The 23,325-nt window shown below is 35.2% G+C and overlaps 1 protein-coding gene across 4 annotated transcripts in view; it reads left to right on the top strand.

Annotated features, from left to right (window-relative positions):
• The window catches only part of VPS13B (vacuolar protein sorting 13 homolog B), a 430,338-nt gene that overhangs the window by 263,321 nt on the left and 143,692 nt on the right, over positions 1 to 23,325 (top strand). For all 4 annotated transcript variants that reach the window (XM_058033971.1, XM_058033980.1, XM_058033988.1 and 1 more), the window contains exons 31-33: positions 10,973 to 11,176; positions 19,809 to 19,935; positions 21,616 to 21,759. In XM_058033971.1, coding sequence (XP_057889954.1) covers positions 10,973 to 11,176; positions 19,809 to 19,935; positions 21,616 to 21,759 — 475 coding nt within the window. The remainder of the gene's footprint in view (positions 1 to 10,972; positions 11,177 to 19,808; positions 19,936 to 21,615; positions 21,760 to 23,325) is intronic.

Here is a 23,325-nt window from a genome sequence, read left to right as displayed (position 1 = left end):
GTTGTTGTAAAATGCAGGGGGGAATGAGGGGAGGTGTTTGGGTTTCTGTTAACATGGGAGAAAATAATTAGCTGGCTCTTAGAAATTAATGCCACCTTAAGAGCTGGAGTGATTCCTCTGTATGAATTACTGAAGTAATGTTCCTTTGCTTTACACAAACTCCTTACAGTTTCTTCACAGACTCTACTTCACTGGTTCTTAAAATATAGGATTGAATGCATATATCAAGGTTGCTTTTCTGTCTTATATACTGAAAATTAACTAAATTATCTAAAGTCTTGGCTGCAGTAAATAATTTATTCTAAAAGAGCTGAGGAGAGCTTTTAAAACTCTTTATTCTATACAGTTTTCTTCATAACTGTGAGTAAATAAAATTTCCATCAGCTCTGGCTTCAACAAATGCTTTTTGTTGAAAAGTATTTTCTAATAGCATATAAAGTGCTTTGTAGCATTTTTAATTCTAGCAGGATCTCAAGGTAACTCTAAGGCAAGTTGTGTGCTTCTGTTACTGAGAGAAGCATATCCCGTTTGTAATGAAACATTTGTTAACTTCTGTATACAGATTGCGGTTCATTCCGCAAATACTTGTGGGCTCTCTGATGTCCCTCACAGGGTTTTATCTATGACAAATTCATACCACAGTTCTTAAACTACATTTTGGACAGAAGATTTCTTTCTTTTGCAAAACTGTTTGCCAGTGTCTTTCATTTAATGCTTGTAAGTATTTCAACTTTGGTTTTCAATTATTTAACAAAAAGGATTATCAGAAATATACAGAATAGTAACATGTTATTTTAGCATATTTCTCTATGGGATTCTCTTCCAAGCTCCCATGGCAAAATTAAATCCATGTTACTGTTATCCTGAGCAACTCAAATTTTACTGTTTAAGTGAGTATGGTTCCTAGCTCTTAACTGACTTTTCCAACATAGTTTCACTTAGCTCAACCACCTTAAGTATGGTCAAAAGTCCTGCTTAGTGTTTGTTACGTTTAAGGACTTACTGTGCTATTAAACCTTGCTATGCTGCAATAAAGAAAAAAGAAATTAAAAAGTCACATGGGGTGGGTTTGTGTTGCATTTCAGAAGCTATCCTTTTTTTTTTTTTTTTTTTTTTTTGTTAAGAACAAAAAAATTCCAACACTTCTTTTTAAGGGTTGGTTTGTAATCTTATGGGCTTTATTAGTTGTTGGACACAAAGATAAATGCACCATTCTTCAGCCTCTCAAAACATTTTTCATGCCCACTGATATTTTTGTTGCTAGGGTTTTGGTTTTTTCTGTGAGAAGGCAATGGCCAGCACTGGTATGTTAATGGCTAACACAAGTGCATGTAGAGAGTAATAAAATACAGAGATAGTATCAGGCATCTCTGTTTCACTGTAAATGGTTGGCATAAATCACAGCTACTCCAGTTTTCTGGCTGGTATTGTGTGTTCTTGAGCATTAAAAAATAAACGGGTGTGAAGGTGGTACAAATAGGACATAGGAGTATCTACAAATAGATATGCCCTGTACTTGCAGGATAGGAGCAGAAGAGGTTTGAACTCTTTCTGACAACCAAAATTATTTAACTATTGAATAGTATTGTTTAATCATTGTATGTGACAGTTTTTCAAGAAACAGGAAGAAACTTATAGATGAGCAAATCCAACTACAAAGCAAATTCTAAACTTTTCAAGGTTGGAAGTGTATAAATATGTGCATATATGTATTCAAGAATAATACAGAAGAATGCAATTCTGTGGCATATCTTTTTTAACCCACTGTATTTAGACAGCTTCATTGGTGGATTTTTCCATGTTTTTGGCTTAGTAAAAAAATGCCTGATATATTATGTAACTGCAAATGTTACTGAAGTTGTTTTCTAAAAATAATTTTTTTAATCTACATTTTGTATTTTTCACACACTGCAGCTCATAAGAGTGTATCCAATTATATTTACTAAACTGGACTCAAACTACAGGTGATGGAATTTTCTATTTTCCAGATGGGCAGTGTATTTGTTTGTGTGTTTGTGTCTGTGCAGTGTCCTAATTTTTTTTAGCTCCAGGCAGAAAAATAAAGCTCTAAAATTTTCTTTATAATCACCACTATTTAAATATTTGGGCTGCATCATAGAGTCACTGAACTACCTGACACTGGAATCTGTAGTCTTCATGGTCAATATTGTGAGTACACAGGGATATTTTGAGTAGATTTCTATCTTTTTTGTTTCTCTCTTTGCCCTCCTTCAGATGCATATTTAGAAGTAAAACTCCCCTTCAGTAAATTTTTAGGCATAGATTCATACTGACTTTAGAGGTGCCAGTAGTCAGTTAACAATAGTCTAATGGGGTTTTAAGAAAGCAAATATACTGGCTTTAACATGACAGGTAATGTATTTCATAATTACTGTGGAGTGAGGTTTTATATCAGGAGAGTTTTCAAGGGGTATTGAAATAGACAAAGTAGTGCCAGGACTTCAGGAAGAAGAATTAAAGGAAGATTACTTTTAATACTGTGTTATTGACATATTTTACAATATCATATACAGTATTTCAGAAATATGAATATGATTATTCTAGAAGAAGAAGAAAATAATGTAATCATTGAGAAACTAATGTAATCAGTGCCAAAGATAAATGTGAATTGACTTACAAAGTTAAATATTCATGTTTTAGAGTAGTTTCTTGTATTGACCATGCTATAAGCATTACCAATTGCAATAGACATGCTGAAAGTATGCATTAATACACATTGTTCAGTGTAAAGGAAAAGCTGGTATTTATTTGTTTGTAATGTTCTTTTCTGCTTCAGATACACTTTGATTGATGTCCAGGTATGATTTTGATATACTGACACAGCAGCAAAAAGAAATCCTGTCCCATATCAGCTTATGAAACGCACTGAGGAGAGTTTGCCTGCCAGCCTGTTCCTTACACCAGGTTGTATTGCACCATTTAGAGAAATTCCACACATCAGATATGAAGGCTGTGTTCAGTGAAATTTCACCTGGGTGAATTTATAGAATATCTGAAAAAACTGAGATACTGTTCCACTTAGCTAGATTTATCAGTTAAGCCAAAGTGAAATTCAAGCTGAAAACAATGGGGAAATCACAGGATTATTTATATTAGTCATATGGTAAAGCAAATACACACAAAATATTTAAAAATCTGAAATGAAAGATCCTTTGACTACCAGGCAGCATTAAGTTCTGAGATAAAATTATTTCTACCACAAAACTAAAGCATAAAAGTCTTTGGGTTATATTGTATTTTGCCTTTTTTACTAGTCCCCTCTTCAAACTTCCACTATTTAGAGAAGCTATATTCCACTTGGTTTTCTTCAAGGAACATTTGGCATCCAAAAATATCATACAGACCTTCCATTGGAATTGTGCAAACTTATCATTTATACAGTCTGTCAAGTGTATATTTATACAATGCTTCCTGAATTTGGGTGAATGTTTCAAAAGTATAAAGAGATTCCTCAAACTGTCTAAATATTAAACAGTATAAAAATGAAAAACTGATTTTTGAAAGTTCAGACTTGCTCATGCTGTTATTTTTGCTGAGGAATTTAAACAATGAAATGATAGAAGTAATTAAACAGATGACATCTAAATGCACAGCTGCAAACTTCAGCTTTGTTTCATCTTACACTTTCTTTGAGAGAGACCTAAATTACTTCATAGTTTACTAAAACTGTACCTTTTGGCCATAGGTTCATTGATACTGTGTTCCAGAGACACCTCTAGAAGACAAGTGCACTGCAGAAGTTCTTCAGCTTCTTTGCAGGCAATTACTGCACTGCAACCCTTGTAGCAAGGGACTACTTTTATATGTCTGGTCACCTCACAGAATATGTAGAGCATTTTTTGCCCATAGGACTAAGAAAGGAAGCAAAGGCCAAATTTTTTGATGTGTGATCTGCTGTAATTCCTTTCATGTGTTTAGTAGCTTCTATATTATCACAGTGCACTGCTGCCAGTCCTGACCTTGCTGTGGCCCAGTTCACTAAAATCTAGCTTTCCTAAATGGGTAAAAAATGGAGTTACAGTAGCACCCACCTGGAACCACCACTGTAATTAATGAGGATGAAGAGGTGGTGGGTTTTTTTTTCTCTGTATAGGTACTTATTTGGTTTCAAAATAAAAATATTTAAGTAGTCACATAAGTAGCATATCAGTTTAAAAATTGCAATCACTAATTTTTATCCATATTTTATAACTTTGCATTCTCAGAATACTCTCAAAATGTTTTCTATGCAATTAGTTACATTGACAAAATCGTTTTGGCTTTATGCCCACAGGATAAATTGGTAGACTGTTGAAGAGGTTGATTTTGTCATTTAGAGATATGTACTAAGCAAGTTTAGAGAGAAGAGCCTCTCCTATTTTCCTTTGGCATGTTCTAGCCTTGCAAAGAGGAAAGGACATCCCATGGCAGGCCAGGCAAAGGTTCTGCCTAGCCCCAAACATTCTCATGTGCAGCCTATGGAAACCTGGCAGACTCTGCTCTTCTGCACATCCATGCATCCTGTTAGACTGGTCACCTCAATTCTAACCAAGACAGTGTTTCCTGCTCCTTTTGAGAGAGTGTCAAACCACACATGCAAAATAGGCACAAACCATTGACTTCCCATCACCAGATTTATTCTTCTATCTTCAAAACCAAATCTCTCTCCTCTTGCATTATGATAGCTCAATGAATATCAGTCCTTTAAAAAATGGTTTGGGATTAAATAAATACCTCTATGACTCAGTAGTTGCAGTCGATGAAACTGGTGAAATAAAGGACACATAGTAGTTAGAGAAATGTTATTCTAATTTTACAGTTTTTCATCTCTGAGCAATTAGTTTAAGAACTGAGGGGTTTTTCTGTGTTGTCTGTTTTTAAGAAAAAGCTACAAAGCAGTCGTAAGGGAAGACCTGTCTGCTTCAGCTTGGCAAAAAAAAAAAAAAGCTGTGCTGAAAAATATTAGTAAAAAAAAATAGTCTATTTGGATATTTTAGAAAAAGTTTGGTTATTAGTATAATTCTCTTCTGTAGAAGACTTATTGCTGCACAATTAGAAAAGTCTAGCAGCAGAGAAGAGATAACTGTGTTTCTGACTATCCCATCTACATGTCTCAAAAGTGACTAATACCTAGCTGGGACATATTTAAGGGAAACACTTGTGTGTAGAGTACTGTGATGGCTTTGTTGAAGATCCTGAATACCTTCTCTTAATGTCACTCTCTGTCAGGAGCCACGATTGTCATAGTAGTGGATTCTGTGCTTGAAATATGTAGAAGCTTGGAGTGAATTCAAATAGCAGAATTCAAACACCTTTTTCATGGTTGAATTTTCTACACATGTATCTAACACATCCTTATTCCAGACTGACACATGGGAGACGAAATGGTATCTTAACAACAATCAACTAAAATCTTAGTGCTCTTTTATATGATTAGCTGTTCTAAATGATAATGAGTGTAGATGGTTTGTTCTATACACCCAGTTGGTTTTTTTTCACCAGACACTTTGGCATTCATGTATTGGATCCTGTTTTAGGGCATGCTTATCCATAATTGAATAATCTCCCCTTTTTTTTTCTTTTATTTTTTTTGTGATTTGGAAGTACTGATTTCCCACATGGAATTCATTGTGTTACCTAATGATCTTTCTAGCTATTGGTTGTTGTATGCTCTGCTTTAGCTTTTTTAACACTTTTACCAGTTCCTGTCCTCTCAGTGGTACTTATTATCTCTGTAGGTATATAGAGCAAAAAGGCACCAGTGCCCAAGAGATAGAAGTCAGAAATCTATCCAACATTAATTTGAAAAAGAAGAAAGTTACTTGTTACACTTATATTTTTGCATCCCTGTAGCAATTGTTTGAAGTAGTCTAGTGCAATCAGAAGACAATTTTGCATATGTTTCAGTTACTGGCCTTTTTTTTCAACACAAGTAATCTACATCTCAGCTGATTTATGCCTATGTACAAAAATGATAAACACTACAAATCATTATAAAGTTAGAACTTAAGAGTGTTGCTGACTACAAAACATATTCCATTAAAATGTAATTTATAACTTTTCCCTTTGCATTAGGATGTTATGTATTTGGCCACTATGTGAATTTAAGAAGGGGTCAGTAATTTTTATTTTGCTCACAGAGCTATCACTGATGTTTTCATTTTACAAGCATCCTGCACTTATGAAGATGAACCCAGGTTCCATAACCACTCTGACTTAAAGGAATGTGTTACCTTCTGTAGATAATGTTGATGTTTCTGGCTGTGCAAATCACAACAGCAGGGCTAATCAGACAGAATGCACTTGGCGTAGTTAAACAGATTCCTGTAATCAATAGTATCACTTGCTAATCAGAAAAACATTAAGCAAAGTAGCCTTACTGTGCTCAGTTTATATTTTAATTAATAAACCATTGCTGAGTATGCTGCCAGCAGTGATGTAGATGGGACAGTAGTTGTGTTATTCTGAGGCTGAGCTGGAGAGGGGAGAAGGAGCAGTTGCCAACAAAGCCAGTCATGTGTGGCATGGTTCCTGGGGAAAAGAGGCAGAAACACTGAGAATTGGAGTTCACTGCTGATGGCATTTGAAAGCCTGCTCCACTGATCCAGACTAAAATAAATTGTTTCCAACATCCTGGCAGCCATAAAACACTGTTTGTTACACCACAAGTCTCCCTATGGACAGATTGCAGGCTGGGTAAGCAAACCCTTGTCCTGGAAGACGTGTGTATCACGCAGTATGGCGGAATATGTACCCAGGATCTTGTGAGGACCTTCTCTTCTTGCCTAAAGACATCTCCTTCTCTCTTCTAGCAACATTAGAATGTTCTTACCTTCTTCTTTACTTTAATTTTCAGCCTTAGTGCCCTGATTCTATGATTCTTCCTTTGCCAGTATTGTGTTCTCCTTTTTTTCTGCTTCTCATTCTTTTTTCCATCTTCCTCACAAATAATTTAATATCTCCAAATTTAGGCACATCCAGGACTTCCATCATGGGAAGTCATGCTATAGGATTTTTTTTATTTTAGTACTTAGATCATGTCCCTATATGTTGTGTGATGTTGGGGAAGTTCTGTTTCTCTCCAAAGGTCTCAAATGTGACAAAAAGACATCTAGGTATCTATTGTACCATCTATTTGGTAAAATTAAGAAAAAAAGAAAAAGTAGTTGCCTTTGTTTGAAAAGCTGATTCCTGTCTGAGGTTTTACTTACAGAAGTTTAGCAAAGGCCAGTGTTGTCATAGATTCTCTTGATTTACCACATTTTTGTTCTGTGCTCTTCTTAACACCTATAGCATCTCATTCCAGATGGATTCCAAGAAACACTTGCTTCAGTTTCCCTGTTTGGTAAAATACATTCAATGGCTTTGTCAAGGAGGAAACTTTATTGAGTTGAATTGGGGAAAAGACAGTGAAAGTGCATTAGGTTAGTGATGAATACTGCTGTGATTTCTACAGTGGTCAGTCACATCTCATGCATAGGTGAGGGGCTTTCAGACCACATCTAGCCTGAGACTTCACAAGCTTAAGCAGAAGAGGAAGGGGTCCTTTTACCTATGTGCCATAGGTTATTACATATTTATCTATTTGCTGTACCTATGTGTTATTACATATTTTTCCAAGCTTACTTTCCGTTTCCTTTGTAAATTAGGATAGAAAGGATCTTTCATCAGGCAAAACCTTTAATAAGTGAAATTTAGATAGATAGGTTTGTTATCTCTATACCTGGAAGAAATCACTGCACACAGAGATCCAGTAAGTACTAATAAAAATTAGCTGTTGTGTGTAAAGTCTGCAAATATTTCTTAATTATTACATAATGTGCAGTCTTTAACAGCCATTTTCCTGGCTTCTTTAGCTTTTTGTAGGTCTCAGATGAGCTGTAAGTGAATAAATTTAACTTCTTTACTGTGGGTCTCAGAATTATGCTTATTCAGCAGCATGTAGTAACTGGTTCAACATGAACTGCTTCTTAAATAAACATACAAAAAGCCTGACCCACGCAAAATCAATTTTAAAAAGAGAAAAACTTTAAACCTGTGTTTCCTGTTACATGCTTATGGTTGTCTTTGGTTGCTTGTGATCTTACTGTATTGTTGACCAGCTGTTGTATTCTGCACCACCTGCCCAAAGATTAGATGAGATAGTGAAGTTGTTTTCAGAAGAGGGAAGCAATTTAAATCATAACCCCTACAGTACATTTCAGCTGATAAAACATCACTTTTGCTGGAGATAGAGAAGTCTGTTTTCCGGAATTTATTTGCTGCAAGGATTTTAAAGGGTTCAGAGTTCATACAAAGCACGTGTACTTAAGACTAGGCCAGGTTTGCTGTGGTTTAACATAGCTTCATTCTCCTAGGAAGTATACAACTAATAAATTGGAGACATACTTAGGAAAATTGTTGATATGGAAAAACCAGAAATGAGTGCTTATGTAAATCACTGTATGTAAATTGTTGATATGGGAAACCAGAAATGAGGGCTTATGTAAATGCTTGTATATATATTACTTATTTGGGAAAAGGCTATATTTTGATCCTTGTATAAAACTGGCATGATGCAATTTCTGAAAGCCATAATGAGCTTCATCAAAACATCAAGGCATTAATTACTAAACCTTGTATTTTACATGGATGTGTAAAATATGTGTTTCTTGAAGTGGGTTATCTATAGAAACACAGTATGCTTGGTTTTCAAAAGTGTATCTGAACGATCAGAAGAAGAGTTTTATATTATATATAGGAGATTGGTAATAGTAGGATAATGCAAATATGAACTTTTATGTCAGCATGAAAATATTGAAGCTGAAAATATTGGGCTGTAATATCCCAAAGTGCTTTAAAAAAAGATGCAGCAGACAAATATGATACCAGCAACACAATACGTGAGTACCTTCTCTTTAAATAACGCCTTTGTATATTTTGCTGCACCTAACGATTTTTGCCAAAGAGTGATTTTGTTGGGGTTTATGTTTAAATAAGTAAATTTGTGAGGGTAAGAAGGGCAGTGTCACAGTGGGGAGTTTCAGATCAGTGCATACAGACACATTGTGCTCAAGGAATTTGGTTCACAAGGTTATGCCGAATGAGTCTAAGGAATATTTAGGTGAGCCTATTGCAAGTTATCAAGCTGCTCATAAAAGAAGAAATGAAAAATGGTCACTGCAAAGTAAAGGGGAGAACAATCCATTGTGCATGTGAAATTACTATCGTATTCTGTTTAATATACACAAGAAGATTTCCAAAGATATGTGATTCGGTGCTTTATTTTAAGTAATATTTCACAAAACAAATATTCCAGTATTTACTTGTATTAGACAAAGTATGAAAATAGACATTGGATCATACAATAATCTACTGTGGTGGGTTGAAAAAAAAAACTGCATTCACATCGATGAAATAATGCCTTAGAAAGAATAATAAAAGGCACAGTGGTTGTGGTTAGGTCTCTCTGTGTGGAAAGTTGACAAACACATTCTTAAGTTTTAAGAAACCACATTTAATTTTGAAATACCACTACTGACATAACAGATTTTCAGTGTGTTTCTACTAAGCACTTAAGAAAGTTATGGGGCCTACTGAACACTGCCGTCACACTGCCTCTCCAGGAGTGACTTGATCAAAATGGCTTTCCTGTCATCCACATGTCTCTGTGGGTGCATATGATTAATTACTTAATTTTCTTAATTAAGAACATACTCCATTGGTAACAATGGCAGTGTGTTAGCAGTTTCAACTGTTATTTGGATTTGGGCAGCACTGGGATTGCACTTTGAAACAGATTGCACACCTATGGTTTGCATACCTCTACTCTTGAGTTTGCAGTTTGGGATGTGCTACTTCAATAGTTATTTGTGTTTAGATTATTAGTATCAAATTCACACAAAATGCAGAATTATTAATTTCTCTGTGAAGACAGTAGCTGTATACTAAATCATTTTGGCCCAAGACCTTGAACAGAACACTAGATTGGATGTCATATGCCAGTAAGAAGCTCAAGCTTCAACACAGATGTATGAAATCAATAAAAATAGACTACAATTTGTGATCATAGATTGAAGGAAAAAAATTAAGATACCCTTGCTCCCTTATTTTGAAAAACAGTGGTAATATAGCAGTAAATTTTTATTAAAATATCAAATGAGCAGTGCACAGAAGGCTGTATTGTTCCCAGTATAGAAAAGGCAAGATTTTTTTTTTTTTCAGTATTTCCCAGTGCTTATTAGCAGAATATGAATGGCAGTAGAAGACTCCTCAGTTACTGGTCACAGGTAAAATTGATCTCAGCAGCCCCCACTCATTTAATCGCTCTTGAATATTTTGTTGAAGTTGAGTCTGACTGTTCCCAAAACTAGCTCAAGACTGAAGTACTTTGTAAAATCTAGTGTCATAGACTTTAAAGGAATCCACAAGGAATGTGGTTCACTCAAAAATGCTTTTTTCTCACTTGCTAGAAGTATTTTATTTAAAAAATTCTGTGCTGAAATACAGCAGTAAAAGGATTGAATTGTTTTTCCATCATCTTGGAGTATTCTTTTTAATTTTTATTCTTTGATGAATTTGAACAGTGGGACAGTTGGTTATAGTTCGTGGTTAGACTGGTATGTAGCTGTTCTTTTTGAGGACTTGAATGTGACATCCTTTATCCATCCAGTAGATATGAATCAGTCCTACTGCCCCACAAGGCTGCTCGTATAAATCTGATTGGGAGTGCAATGAAGTTGATGCATTGATCTCATATCGACTTTGCTACATCTGGCTAAATTAAGGAATGTGTTCATTTGCAGATCTCCCATTGAATTCCATAGGAAAGAGGCAGATGGGTACTTTTGAAGATTTGAAATTAAAATAATGCTTAGTGTAGACAAAAATGGTGAAATTGGTACCTTTATTTTGTTAATTTGGATCTTAATTAATATCTGATTGGTCTTATTGTGTGCTTTGGTAATTTCTTTTCCTTTTTTTGACATTACAGGAGAGCACTAAATCTAGGAATTCTTCGAGACCCTGGATCAGAAGTTGAAGACAGACAATACCAAATAGATCTTCAGTCTATCAACATTGGTACTGCTTATTGGAATCAGTTGAAACCAGAGAAAGAAAATGGAAAAGGAGGAGTTTTGACAGAGACTGAGAGAAATTCTCAAAATCCAGCACTTGAATGGAACATGGCCAGTAGGTAGGGATTTTTTTAAAGACTTACTCTTTTCTGAAAATACATAGCACAACCTCTGCAGAGAGCATGCACAGTATACCTGAATTAAATAATTCAATACTGGCTTTGCTTTACATTACAAGCACATTTCCCTGGAGTTTTGGGTTACATATTTGAAATTCATATTACTGTTGTTGTTATGCTGTAGTTGCTGTCTAGTTACTGTGTACTTTGCTTCCATTATAAGCTCTTCTCCAAGTTACTTACTGTCTGTCCATAAAAATAACTCCAGAACTGAGACTTCAGCTTGTCAGTCTCTAGAGGAATGGGAGGTTCTGTTTTGGGGGTTTTTTTGGGCATAGGGTGTGTTTTGGGGGTGGTGGTGTATTTTTTTCTTTTTTTCTAAACTTCTTTTGTTTGTATTTGTACAAAGCTTGAGTAAAACCAGCTTAGACATTTCTAAATTAGAGAGGGATACAGTAGAACATTTCCTATTGATTCTGAACTGTTTTTTGCACTTCTGTAACTAAAACCAGATGAATTTTGAGAATTAGATATTTCAGCTAAGTCTCCTTTATTGGGTATTGTATATGTGCACACAAAGCCCCACCCTCTGGTTAAACAGTGTTGAAAGACAAAGCATGCATACATTTGCTTGCTATTTTAAATTTTGACGTTTTTAAATAAAAAATGGGGAGGAGTTAATTGGTAATTTGTGAAGATTTTAAGTATTTATTTTGGTATTAATATACTTTTTTTATTCTTAAAAATAATGCGAGTAGTTTAAAACTAAATTTTACAGACTGTAGGAGATTTCCGTTTTCAAACTGGCAAGAATAAGGTCTGATGGCCAAGAGCAAGCTTTCAAGTAATTTTGTAGATTTAGAAGCATTTCTGCTAGTAAATGCCTCTTTGCCTATACATTTAGCTATTTATTTTCATATAAAAGTCCTTTCTATATAATTCATGCAGAAAAAAATCTAATTTTTATGAGATATGTGCATAATTTCATGGTTCCTAAAGTATGATTCCTTATCTCCATTTAGGGATGAGTTCCTAAAAGTGATATAGAAAAACAGGCAGAATCATCTGGAAATAACTACTTCTGGTTTAATTTTTAGAAAAATGGGAGATGAGAGGATTCAGATTTTTCTAAAAGTAAGGCAAGTTGTAGCAAAGGCTACATGAGGATGGCACACAGACTGAGCTTTGTAAGTGATGTATTGATGCAAGGCCAAGAGGGCAGATAAGCTCACTCTGGAGGAGAGCATGCAGGAAAAAGGTGTGATCAATAATAAATTCCAGTTTATCATTGAAAACTAGAGGGCAGTTCTAATCAAAGAGATGATAAAATGACAGAGAGTCACAGGAGTGCAGATAAAGATTTTAACACAGAAATAGATTCTGGTCTCCATTTATAAGATCATGTTCTTTACTGTCTTTTAACAATTTATCTTTTTAACTCATACAATTCCACAGAGGTTTTTTATTTTAAATTCCTAGCATTAAAAAATGTGTATGACTGTATAGCTGGGCCTTGATGTTGGACAGGTGCATTGTGAGGTTCTTTGTCCCAAAATTCCACATCCACTGCAATATCTTGAAAAATAAGATTACGTTAATTTCCAAAGGACTTACAGCCAATTTGCAACTTCAGCTAACATAGTAAAACCAGCCACTGAGAGATTGGCTTTCCTTTTCCTTGCCATTGGTGACTGAAATCCTACTGCCAGCACACTCTGGGTCTGAGCTGTGTGGTTGTAGATTGATAGGAAATTCTGTTGCATTACTGAAAAGCTAACAGGACAAGGGAGCAGCTGTTACAGACAATCGTCAGTTCTCTTTTTGGTTTATTTCCTATAACTGGTTGGACATGCTTCCTCAGCAGACTTCCAAAATGAAGTTTTATTAGAATACAAATAAGTATGTTTGGTTTAAAATTGCTTTTGAATGAATCTTCTACTTGGGTTTTAATTTAGAACAATTGTAATTAAATACATTAAATTTTCGTTTCTGCTGTGCAATTACAGAAATTTAGTTCCAGCTTGTTTTCAAGAAAAAGTATGAATGCTTTCTTATCCTTTTGGTTTTAAATTTTGCATATTTACTAAAGTTTTTTCAGGATCTTTGTGTTTTTGCTTTTTAGTTATCAGTCAGTTTTGCCATATCTGGGTTTATTTTATGACATGTACAAGTGATGTGTTGAGAACTGGAAGAACCTGCACTGAACTCTGCCATCCAGGGTGCTATTTCCAGCACGCACCAAGAGGGTGGCTGCTGGATATTTTACGTGGTGCTTACTGTTTCCAGGGTTAAATTTATCCTAATACTTACTGCAAATACCACAAAAGGTTTATGCCTTAATCTAATCTTGATACTATTTTTTAGATTTCTTTAAGTTTCTTAGATATGTTTAACCTGGAATATAATGAATGATTTTTGCTGAGTTCTTTTAAAGTTAATTTCTTTGATTGGTTTTAATATACTTCTGTTTATTCTTACCCAGTGCTCTGGTATATTAGGATCACTGGGTCTAAAGATCCTTCTTTGCAATCTATTTTTCTCATTTTTGTAGTACTTTAATGCTATTTGGGGCAGTATAGAATCCAGCCTATATCCAGGTTTTCCGTAGTTACTTTACATAGTTTACTTTACAGAAAACTTCAGCATAGATACCAGTCATTCCTTTTCCATTCCCATTTGTAAAAGCACTTTTGGATTATTTAAAAATAAAATGGCAAAAATTTTTAAATAAATTATATTGTAATTTAATCTACAATTGAAATTTGGCCTGGTTTTAAAATTCGCATGAAAACCAAATCATTTTAAGTCAGAGATCTATGGATATCACACAAACAAGTATCTGAAGGCATTTGACATAATTTATCATTTAAATGCTTTAGCAATCTTTACTCTGAAAGTAAATCCTTTGAATTTTCATACCACTTTTTCCAGAGTTCAGTTCTTCTACTACTTAATGCATTAAGGAGTTGTTTCCCCGCCCCCGCCCCAACCTTTACACTGCAGTTTGGAAATCAAGCTGTCATACTCTAAGACAAAGTTGTTGAATACTTGCAGGTGTTTTAGTGTTTTAGCGTAGGATTCTTCAAGAGGGGCTGCAGTGAAATGCTGGTGTGATGCTTCCTGTGTCTCTGCAGGTCATGCCAAGGAGAATGGGGGAACTGGAACTCTCTGCTAGGGTGGATGCAGCCATGCAGAAAAAACTGTCTAGATGCTGTGCTGTACTGAGGATCAGGGATCATAACTCTTTCCATTATGAAATGTTTATACTTCACCATGGATGTTATAAAAAGCTCCCTAATGGTGTAATATATAAAAAGAATACTGGAAACAGTCAGACAGTTCTAATAAGGTTATGTACAAATGAAACCTGTCCACATTTATTCCCTTTACCAAACAGCATGTGGGGAACTGGGAGTACTTAACTGAAAGAAGTTTTCTTGATTGAAAACTGCTTTTTCAGCTTGCAGATCTCCTCCTCCCTCTCCCTCCACTCAATGGAAAAAACAACAGCCCTGAAGGAAATAAAGAAATATATCCTCTCTTGAGGCCTCGCCCCCATCCCTGTGCAATCCTTCTACAGCTCCCAGCAACTTCTGCTTCCTGCAGCCTGAATAAACTTTGTTTAAAAAAAATAATAATTGAGCTTAAACGCATTACTTCTCTGTGTGGTAATGAATTGAGTGTGGCAATATACTGTGTTACAGTTTTGTCCTTGGCATACCACCATCTGGAACAGCTCTCATGGAGTACATCAGGGAGCCAATGATCTGTTGTACAAAACTGAACAAAATACCACTGCAAGGATCCTCAGAAAGGTTTCCTGCAGATTTTACTTTGAATAGTTTTCATTTTCATGCTTTTTTAGAAAGTTCTTGGCTGATTGCCAACTTCTAATGAGGAACGATCAGAAAAAAATTGGTCTCTAGATCTTTGTGTAAGGAAGTAGGGCATTCCCCTTGCATCTTTTGGAATAAAATGCAATGCATTTTTTTCAGTGATTTATTTTAATTGTTGTCTTTTATGGTACCTTAAGTTGTGCTTGTATTCATACTGTACAAAGCATTTCTCAATAAGATGGGGTGTTTTATTTTTTATATTAATCCACAGCAAAGCAATGCTGCACAGCATTCTTCATAAGATAGAAGTTAGCTTTACTGAAGTCTTCTAATACAAAAATAGTAATTCTTTACAGCCAGGTAGTGTACACTTGTTTATTTTCTAATTTTGATTATTAGATGATCGTCAGAATGTTGCTATGATATTTTACTGCCATGTGACATGTCTTTGCAACACCTCAGAAAGCTGAAAGGATGTGAATTAGTCATCAGTAGTTAGATATCCTAAAACATTCCTAATACATTTGTATATCAGGGATTAGCTGATTTAAACAGCTACATGGGAAGCCTGCAAGAGAAAATTCTTTCATAAGTCTCAAGTTAACATGCTGTCTTAAATAACATCTTCTGACGTTTTGCAAGCCTCAACACTATTAGAGAACACTTTGACTTTGTGGCCTATTTAATGCTAATTTTTTTTTTTCTTTTTCACATCACAAAATTCTCCATGAGGACTCATCTTTCTGTAGCTAGTAAAATTACATGGTGCAAATGTGCTTTTGATTGTTATTCGTGTACTGAATGTATGCAAGTTTCTCCCTGACTTAGTGAATTTTTATGTATATAGGGGGCTCAATGTCAATAAGGTATTATTAAGAAAAAAATACAATTAATAATAAGGTAAACATTTCCAAATTTCACACCTAGGTTATTTTTAGCTGTTAGTGACCATGTTTTCTGTTTGTTTTGCTTAGTGTTTTCCACGTGAGAGTCATAGTAGTAGGACTTAGTCCTACTTGTGCATTTTCTCAGCTTATCCAGTCTCACATCATCGCATCTCCTTAATTAGGGCAACATCATCTCTTTGGCAGTCCTTCCTCTTTGCATAAATTCAATGTGCTTCTGACTGGTTATAATCAAGTACTGATGATTTGATTTGATGTAATCAAATGTTGTTGCTCCCATTGCAAAATTCTGTTCTTCACATTTTTTTCGCTCTTCTTCCCACAACATTCTTTGTCATATTAATCATTAGATGTCTTTGCTTTCACAGCACTTCCAGACCCCCTGTCTATCCATTTCTCTTTTCATGTCTTCTTTCATTTGTTTTGATTCATCTACACTCCCTGCTCATCAGACCTCTTCATGCCACTTATCAAGACCAACGTGTTCAGTGTTTCCAAGAGGCACTGCCTTGTTCACTCCTGTGTGTTATAAAGGTGTTTGCTGTGAACATTCACACTGTTATTGCAATGCTTTATTCAAAATCCTTACAAAAAATTAATTTCTAGGATACTGTAATATAAAAACCAGGAGACAGGTTGCCACTGTATGGATATCATTACCCATGCTGCTGTTAGTAGTTTACTTTTAATTCCCTCTCTGTGGGTGTGTTTTTTCTTATACTTAAATTGTAAGCCTTTGAGGACAGAGACCATTTTCATCCTGTGCTTTTGCAATGTGGATCTGTGGTCCATAACCAGGGTTTGTGTTGTTGTGCAGATAAAGCCCAAATTCTGTGCTAAGGCACCTCCAAACCTTATCACAGTTGCTTAACTGCCTTGTTCCTTTGCGTTAGCATATGGTCTTTCAAATGCACTTACTTTTAAGTGTAGATGATCAACTGCTTTAACATCTTTAAAATACTAGCTTTTCCTTTTTTTTCCAAGACAAATATATAACAGATGCATAAATGAACCACGGAATGAATGTGCTGCAGACATAGAGCCATCATTACACTCTTCACAATCAAGTTTTTTCATAAGCTCATGTGGCGTACACCTGTGTTAAGTTAGCCTTGCACTTAGGTGCAGTGTGGAAGACTCAATAATTCAAAGTGGAATTTGTTTCTTTGTTCCTTTTGTACTCTTTCTCATATCCTCTCCCTTCATTATTTACTGTGCTCTGTTTGCCTTCTGTTTGTACTTACAATTATTTTCCTAATACTTGATTTGGCTGAGGTTCAAATTCACCCACAAGAAATTCAGAAATTAGTAAGTAGAGCCGGAGTGGGATAGTACATAAGGATGATTTAAAAAAAAATTAAAAAAATAAAATAAACCAGTAATCAATATATATTACCAAAAATGTCCTTTAAGATGCAGTGTATTGCGTATCTACTAGTATAAAGTGTGAAAATTAAGAAATGGGAATATGCATAAGCTGAAAAATAATTTGATCAGCGATTGAAGAGAGCCAATTGAGGGTTTGAGGTTCAAAAAATAACTTGCTTTTACAGCTCTGTTTCATATATTAAAGTCATACTTACTAGCATTTCAAGAAACTTCAAGTAGAAGTTTTCTAGTATAGTTATAGCTGCATGTTCTTTCATAGAATTGTTCTCCTATTTAGCTCTTTCATTGTCCTGAAGGAAAAAGGCATTTCTTTCTCATCCATTGAGAAGGGGAAATAGGAACTGGGTAAAAAATAATTTGGTTTGAATCTAAAATGGAGGTGGTGTCAGGAGGAGAAACAATTGTAGAACTCCAGCTTAAGTTGAAGATGTTCAGTAGCCACTAACAAGTCTGATTTCTAATTTGGGGATAAAATGAGACTAACTTTGCTCTAAAAGCCATCATTAGAGCCCAACAGAGATACAGCTGACCAAAATGCTAAAGCTTTTAAGGTAAGATGGTAGTTTTCTCACTCATTAATTGGCTTATTCTTAAGCTGCACACTTATTATGGTAGTGTGCAGCCTCCTCAGCAATGAGGGCCATTTGAAGTAGAAGTTTGTTAGAGTTGTGCTCTGCCAATATTAGCTCTGTAGCATCTGCTCTTAACTTCTGTTTACTGTTGTCCTAAATAGATTTAAAAGCTTTAAGGCCTACCTCCACTGTATAATTTATATTCCCTTGTAGATCATCATCCTTTCCATATGTTTTGAGGACACTTAAAAAAATTATTAGTAGAATTTGAAACATCAAAATTGAAATACCTAAGCACTAAAATGAATTCTGTATCTTCTGCAGTATGAATTTTGTATCTTTTGCAGTACACCGAATTCCACCTCAGGTTATGATTTAACTCTTGGCTTACAAACCATCAGCATTTGAGATTGTTTGCTTTTCTACAGAACCCATTACAGAACCATTACTAGACTATGCATCACAATGCCCCTTCTTAATCAAGAGAGTTCAATACCTGTTCTGCATGCAGTCAAGTCATTTCTGCATAAACAGGCATAAAAGCATATTGGTTAATAACATTAACATGGATGACTCTAGCTGATGGTAGGGCTACTTATTAATTGTGTAGTTCATGTCTGGCTCACTTGTGTGATTTACACTGATGCTTGAACTGCCATGTCTCCATTAGAGATGGCAAAATTAAAGGTAATACAGGGAAATGTGACTGGCATGCTGATGGAGAGTTTTACATGGATGTGTTAACTTCTTCTCTAAGGCCATGTAGTTTGTTCTTTAAACTTGCATCATTTCACAGCTGACAATTTTCTATTTTGTAAGCATAGGAAAAACTTACCTTAGACCTATAACTTTATGATGATTTTTAGAATTTCTTTGGTGAAATGTGGGTATTTGATTTTGCTACAAACAATAATAGGTAAAAAGAATTAGAATTATCAAAAACTGTCTTGATGGAAGGAGTCTCCCTGGAATTTGAAGTGTATCCTCTTTTAGGGGCTGAACTACATCTTGATCTCATTACATTTTTTTTTCCCTCATCAGAGGCTCTCAGATGGCATTTTGTGGCAATAGTTTATTTGACCTGACCCAGAAGATTCTGGCCATTTGGAATGTGTTGTCATAAGCTATTAGTGATCCATCTATAAGAGTCGTGCTTCTAGGCTTACTATTTGGTTAAGGGGGGGAGAGAGAAACCAAAAAAACCTCAAAACTAAACACCTGGCTAAAAAATAAATGCAATTACTAAGATTAATGACACAAATATTCTTGGTAAGTAAATGTTGATATTTAGCTGAAAAAGTACCAGAACCAAGCAGTGACAGACAAAAGGAGTTGAGAAAGAACTGACATCCCTGTTTTTTAAATAATTCTAAACATCTTGGACAATAGTTACTGATTTCATGTCAGAGTCCTAGTGTTGCATGGGATTTGCTAGCTTAAGTTTTCATGTATTTCATTTTTGTGTCAGTTTCATGCATATTTCTTCAACATGGACTTTTAATGCACAAATTCAAATATTATGTAGGCTTCAAAACAGCCATTTATAAAGGGAAGGGCATCCACAGGCAAGTTTTAAAAATACTGGTAATAAAGTTTGCATCCTTCTTCAAATTACTGTGTATAGTGCATTAAACAGGAGAACAAGCAGTGTCAACTGTCAAGTTTGTCTACCTGGAGATAGGTAGAAGAGTCAAATATTTAGACATACTTATCCTGTGAAATGAAGATAGAAGTCTGCCTTCAGAATTGCAGTTAATATGATTTACAGTAATGATACTTAAAGATTATTAAGGTAGCAATCAAATGCCCAATTAGTACTGAAGAAGTTTACTGCTATGTGCTGGATGTAAAGAATAATATGGAAAGTTTTTGCCTCTTGACAGTTTATAATGTAATTTAATCTTTACTTTTCTTTCCCTTTGTTTCCTAGCATAAGGCGACACCAGGAAAGGAGAGCTATTTTAACTCCCATTTTAACAGATTTCACCGTTCGAATAACTGCAGCTCCTGCCATTATTTTTACAAAAATTGATGCTGCAGAGAATTTACACCCAGAGGTTTGTACAAAGTGTCTACAGAAATAGCATAATTTTTAATATATGTTAATATATTTTCATATATGTTTTACTATATTTTAATATATGAATAATCTTAATATTTTACCACTCTACCATTTGAAGTGTTCAGTTGTGTTTTCAAATTGCCAACTGGAGAAAGGTCATGAGCTGAAATGTTCTTTTTCTGCTGGAGAAAGAATTTTTGTATAGCATTTGATACTAAAGGCAGTCCAGCCAGAGGTAGATAAGCCTATTTTCAGTTCCAAAAACGGGAATCCTTTAATGGTTTCCAGCAATATTTTTTAAAAGTCCGTGATGGAAAGGCGTTGAGAAGAGGTGCAGCGTAACAAAACATTGTATTCACAAGCTTCTCATAAAGAAACCTGAAAATGCTGTCTGTAGACTATCTATAATAAGAAAGTTAAGCTGAGTTCTCCTATCCAGATTTCCAAGACCCCAGATTGCCACTAAGCATCCATTTCCCTACTTTTGCCATAAGTACTTCCAGGTACTCAGATTTAACAGTCACTTTTGCTGGTGTGTTGTTCAACTAGTTAAGAATAAATCTGTGAAGCAGGTTACACACAAAAGGTATTGGCTGACTTTTTGCCATTAGTTTGTAGCTCAAGAACATTTTATATAGGGAAGATACCAGAAATTTTTTGTCAGCTCATAAGGATAATTTCCCATAAAAACTCCCTCCTGGGAAGAGCAAAATTGGTACAGGAGTGTGAAGGGTACTAGAGGTGTATTTCAACATGCAGTGGGTGTACATTGTTGGAAAATAACAGCTGGTGGGCATAGAGAGAAGAAATCAACAGTTTCACACTTTGTGTAAAGCGTCATCGGAAGGTTAAATGGAAAATTATTTAATGTAAAAACGAAATAGAAAGCCCCAGTATGGCTGCAGTGCATAGAAGTTATTAAAGTTTAAAAAAAAAATCTGATCTTCGCTAATGCTTATGTTCAAGAATTTCAGTGTTTTCTATAGATGCATTCTTCTTGTTATCTATTCCCTAGATGACATTCCATCATGAAGGGAGAGGTCTAGTTTAGATTAAAGCTTGAGCACTGTGCAAACTTCTCATGAGACAGAGCAGTTCTTCTCCCCTTCTGTCTGTTTTTCATCTCTTTATTGTTTGCCAGCAGTGGTGAAGGTCTCTATTTGTGCTAGACAACACCAATAAAACAGTGGCTACTCAGCTAGTGTTGCCAAGGTATTAAGAATGGCTTGCAGGCAAAGAGAAATCAATCAGGTTGGCTATCAGTGAGTTCCAACAGATGATTTCATTATAAATCAAGCAGAGTTTGTGTTTAAACAAAAAATAAAAAAACTATATCTTTTTCTTGGAAGGAAAGGAGAACTGGAATCATTGCCAAGGACACTCTGACAGCCCACTGATACTAGCAAGAGATGGAAACAAGGCCTTGTGCATGAGATGCTTTTCTTGCAAAGTTTGCCTTAACAGTTCTGCTGTTGAAAGCCATGCAAAGAATGAGCCACATCCTTTAGAAGCATGGCACACCAATTTGTCCTAAAAAGACCACATTTGTACTATATATAATGCTATATATAATGTTAAGTATTGACTACAGCAGGGGAACCACAATACAGTTATGTAGAGGCTGAAAATTATTTTCCCAATGGCTGTTACTTAGTATTTTCCCTTAATTTCACAGGAAATTTTGGTCTGTGGTCATTCTTTGGAAGTGAATATGACAACAAATTTGGACTTCTTCCTCAATGTGGCTCAAGTGCAACTTCTTCAGCAGCTGGTACAAGCTAATATGGTTGGACTGGAAGCTTCCAGTAGCACCACTGAGGTAGGTTTTTCCCTGGCTTGCAACTGGATTTTTAAGAAGTCCATCTGCAAAGTAGTGTAGCTCTGAGCAGGTGTTTGTACCATCTAGAACAGATTGTATAGGTAAAGGAAATACATGTTTTTTGTTGTTTGTATGGTCAGTTTCAAAACGCATTCTGATGTTGATTGAAGAATAGAAAGAGTGTTAAGAGTATTATTCAGTAAATGCTGTTATTATAGGGGTTCTGTAACATCTTACGTGCAAGGAGAATTATGTAAATGAGGAATGAAACAAATTTTTGAGAAGTAGGTTTTTGAGATTATTTGGTGTTGAACTTTTCCTGAATCTTTGGTATTTTATTGTGAGTTCACATGCTACATTGTCTTTCACTAAAGCTAGTAAACTATAAAATCTTTTCTGTGCCTAGTAACCACTACTCACATTAATGGTATTAGGGACTCAAGTCCCTAAAATTCAATCCACCTCTGAATATTTTCATACTTCTATAGCAAAAATGTTGGTACATCATGAGGGATCCTGCATCTGAACAGCTGGAATATTAATGATTAGTGATCAGCAGCCATCTCTTGAATTTTGTCATTCTTTGTTATTGGGACTTGATACCTCAGTTTATATTGAAAGCCAATCACAGTCACAGACTGGTAAGTTTAAATTTCACACTTTGACACCTTTGCACTGATACAAACAAAACAAAACAAAAACCAGAAAAACAAACAAAACAAAAAAAAAAAAAAAAACAGGAAAAGGTAGGGAAAATTTTTTCCCTAAGAAAAAGTATATATTTCTTATCTTCAAAACTTGGAATCTAGTCCAGCATCTTTAGGATAATAGAAGTTAATAAATGACAAAGTACTAATTCTGCTGGAATGGCTGTTGGACCTATTGAGGTACCTTTGCAAATAAGAACAAGAGTTGGGGAAAGAGTTATTGAGCAAGACACAGTCAACTATTCCAAGAATCTGGCTAATGGGAGACCTGGAGAAGATTTTCTCCTTCCTTTCCTGAATCTCACAGTTTCAGCATTGCATGTGAGTCTGGGTGAAAGCAAGGAATGCTCTAGAGCAGCTGAACTATTTATATTCCTCTCTCTTCACCCTGTCAAAACCCCAGAAGTTGTTTGTGCTAATCGAGGCATCACATCACCCCCCATTCCTTTATCACTTCCCAAGGACAGAGAGAAAGGGCATTGTTTCATTAACATTTGGAAACATGAAAGATGTAGAAAAGAAATGCAGTGTATTTTTCTTGGACAATTTACAGACACAGGGCCTCTTTTGGAGATGAATACTGTAAATTAGATATAGAAATATCTTCAATCAATTATTTGTAGAGCAAATAGAGTTTTTCCCATTGTCAGTGGAATGGACAGAATCAGAAGATTTGAATAGATGCCAAGAATCTAAATTCTGAGTTGGCTTTGTACTGAAGTGCTGCATGACTTACTTGGACTGTAAAAACTTAAAAGGAATTTGCTACAAAATTTCAGAAAGACTTTTGTTGACTACATCATGAGATACTTATTTGCTGTTCATCAGTAACTCCCTTGCATCACTGAGGTCTCTTGTA

Source organism: Melospiza georgiana, chromosome 1, assembly GCF_028018845.1.
Source record: "Melospiza georgiana isolate bMelGeo1 chromosome 1, bMelGeo1.pri, whole genome shotgun sequence".
NCBI lineage: Eukaryota > Metazoa > Chordata > Aves > Passeriformes > Passerellidae > Melospiza > Melospiza georgiana.
This window is presented reverse-complemented; position numbering and strand designations above follow the sequence as displayed.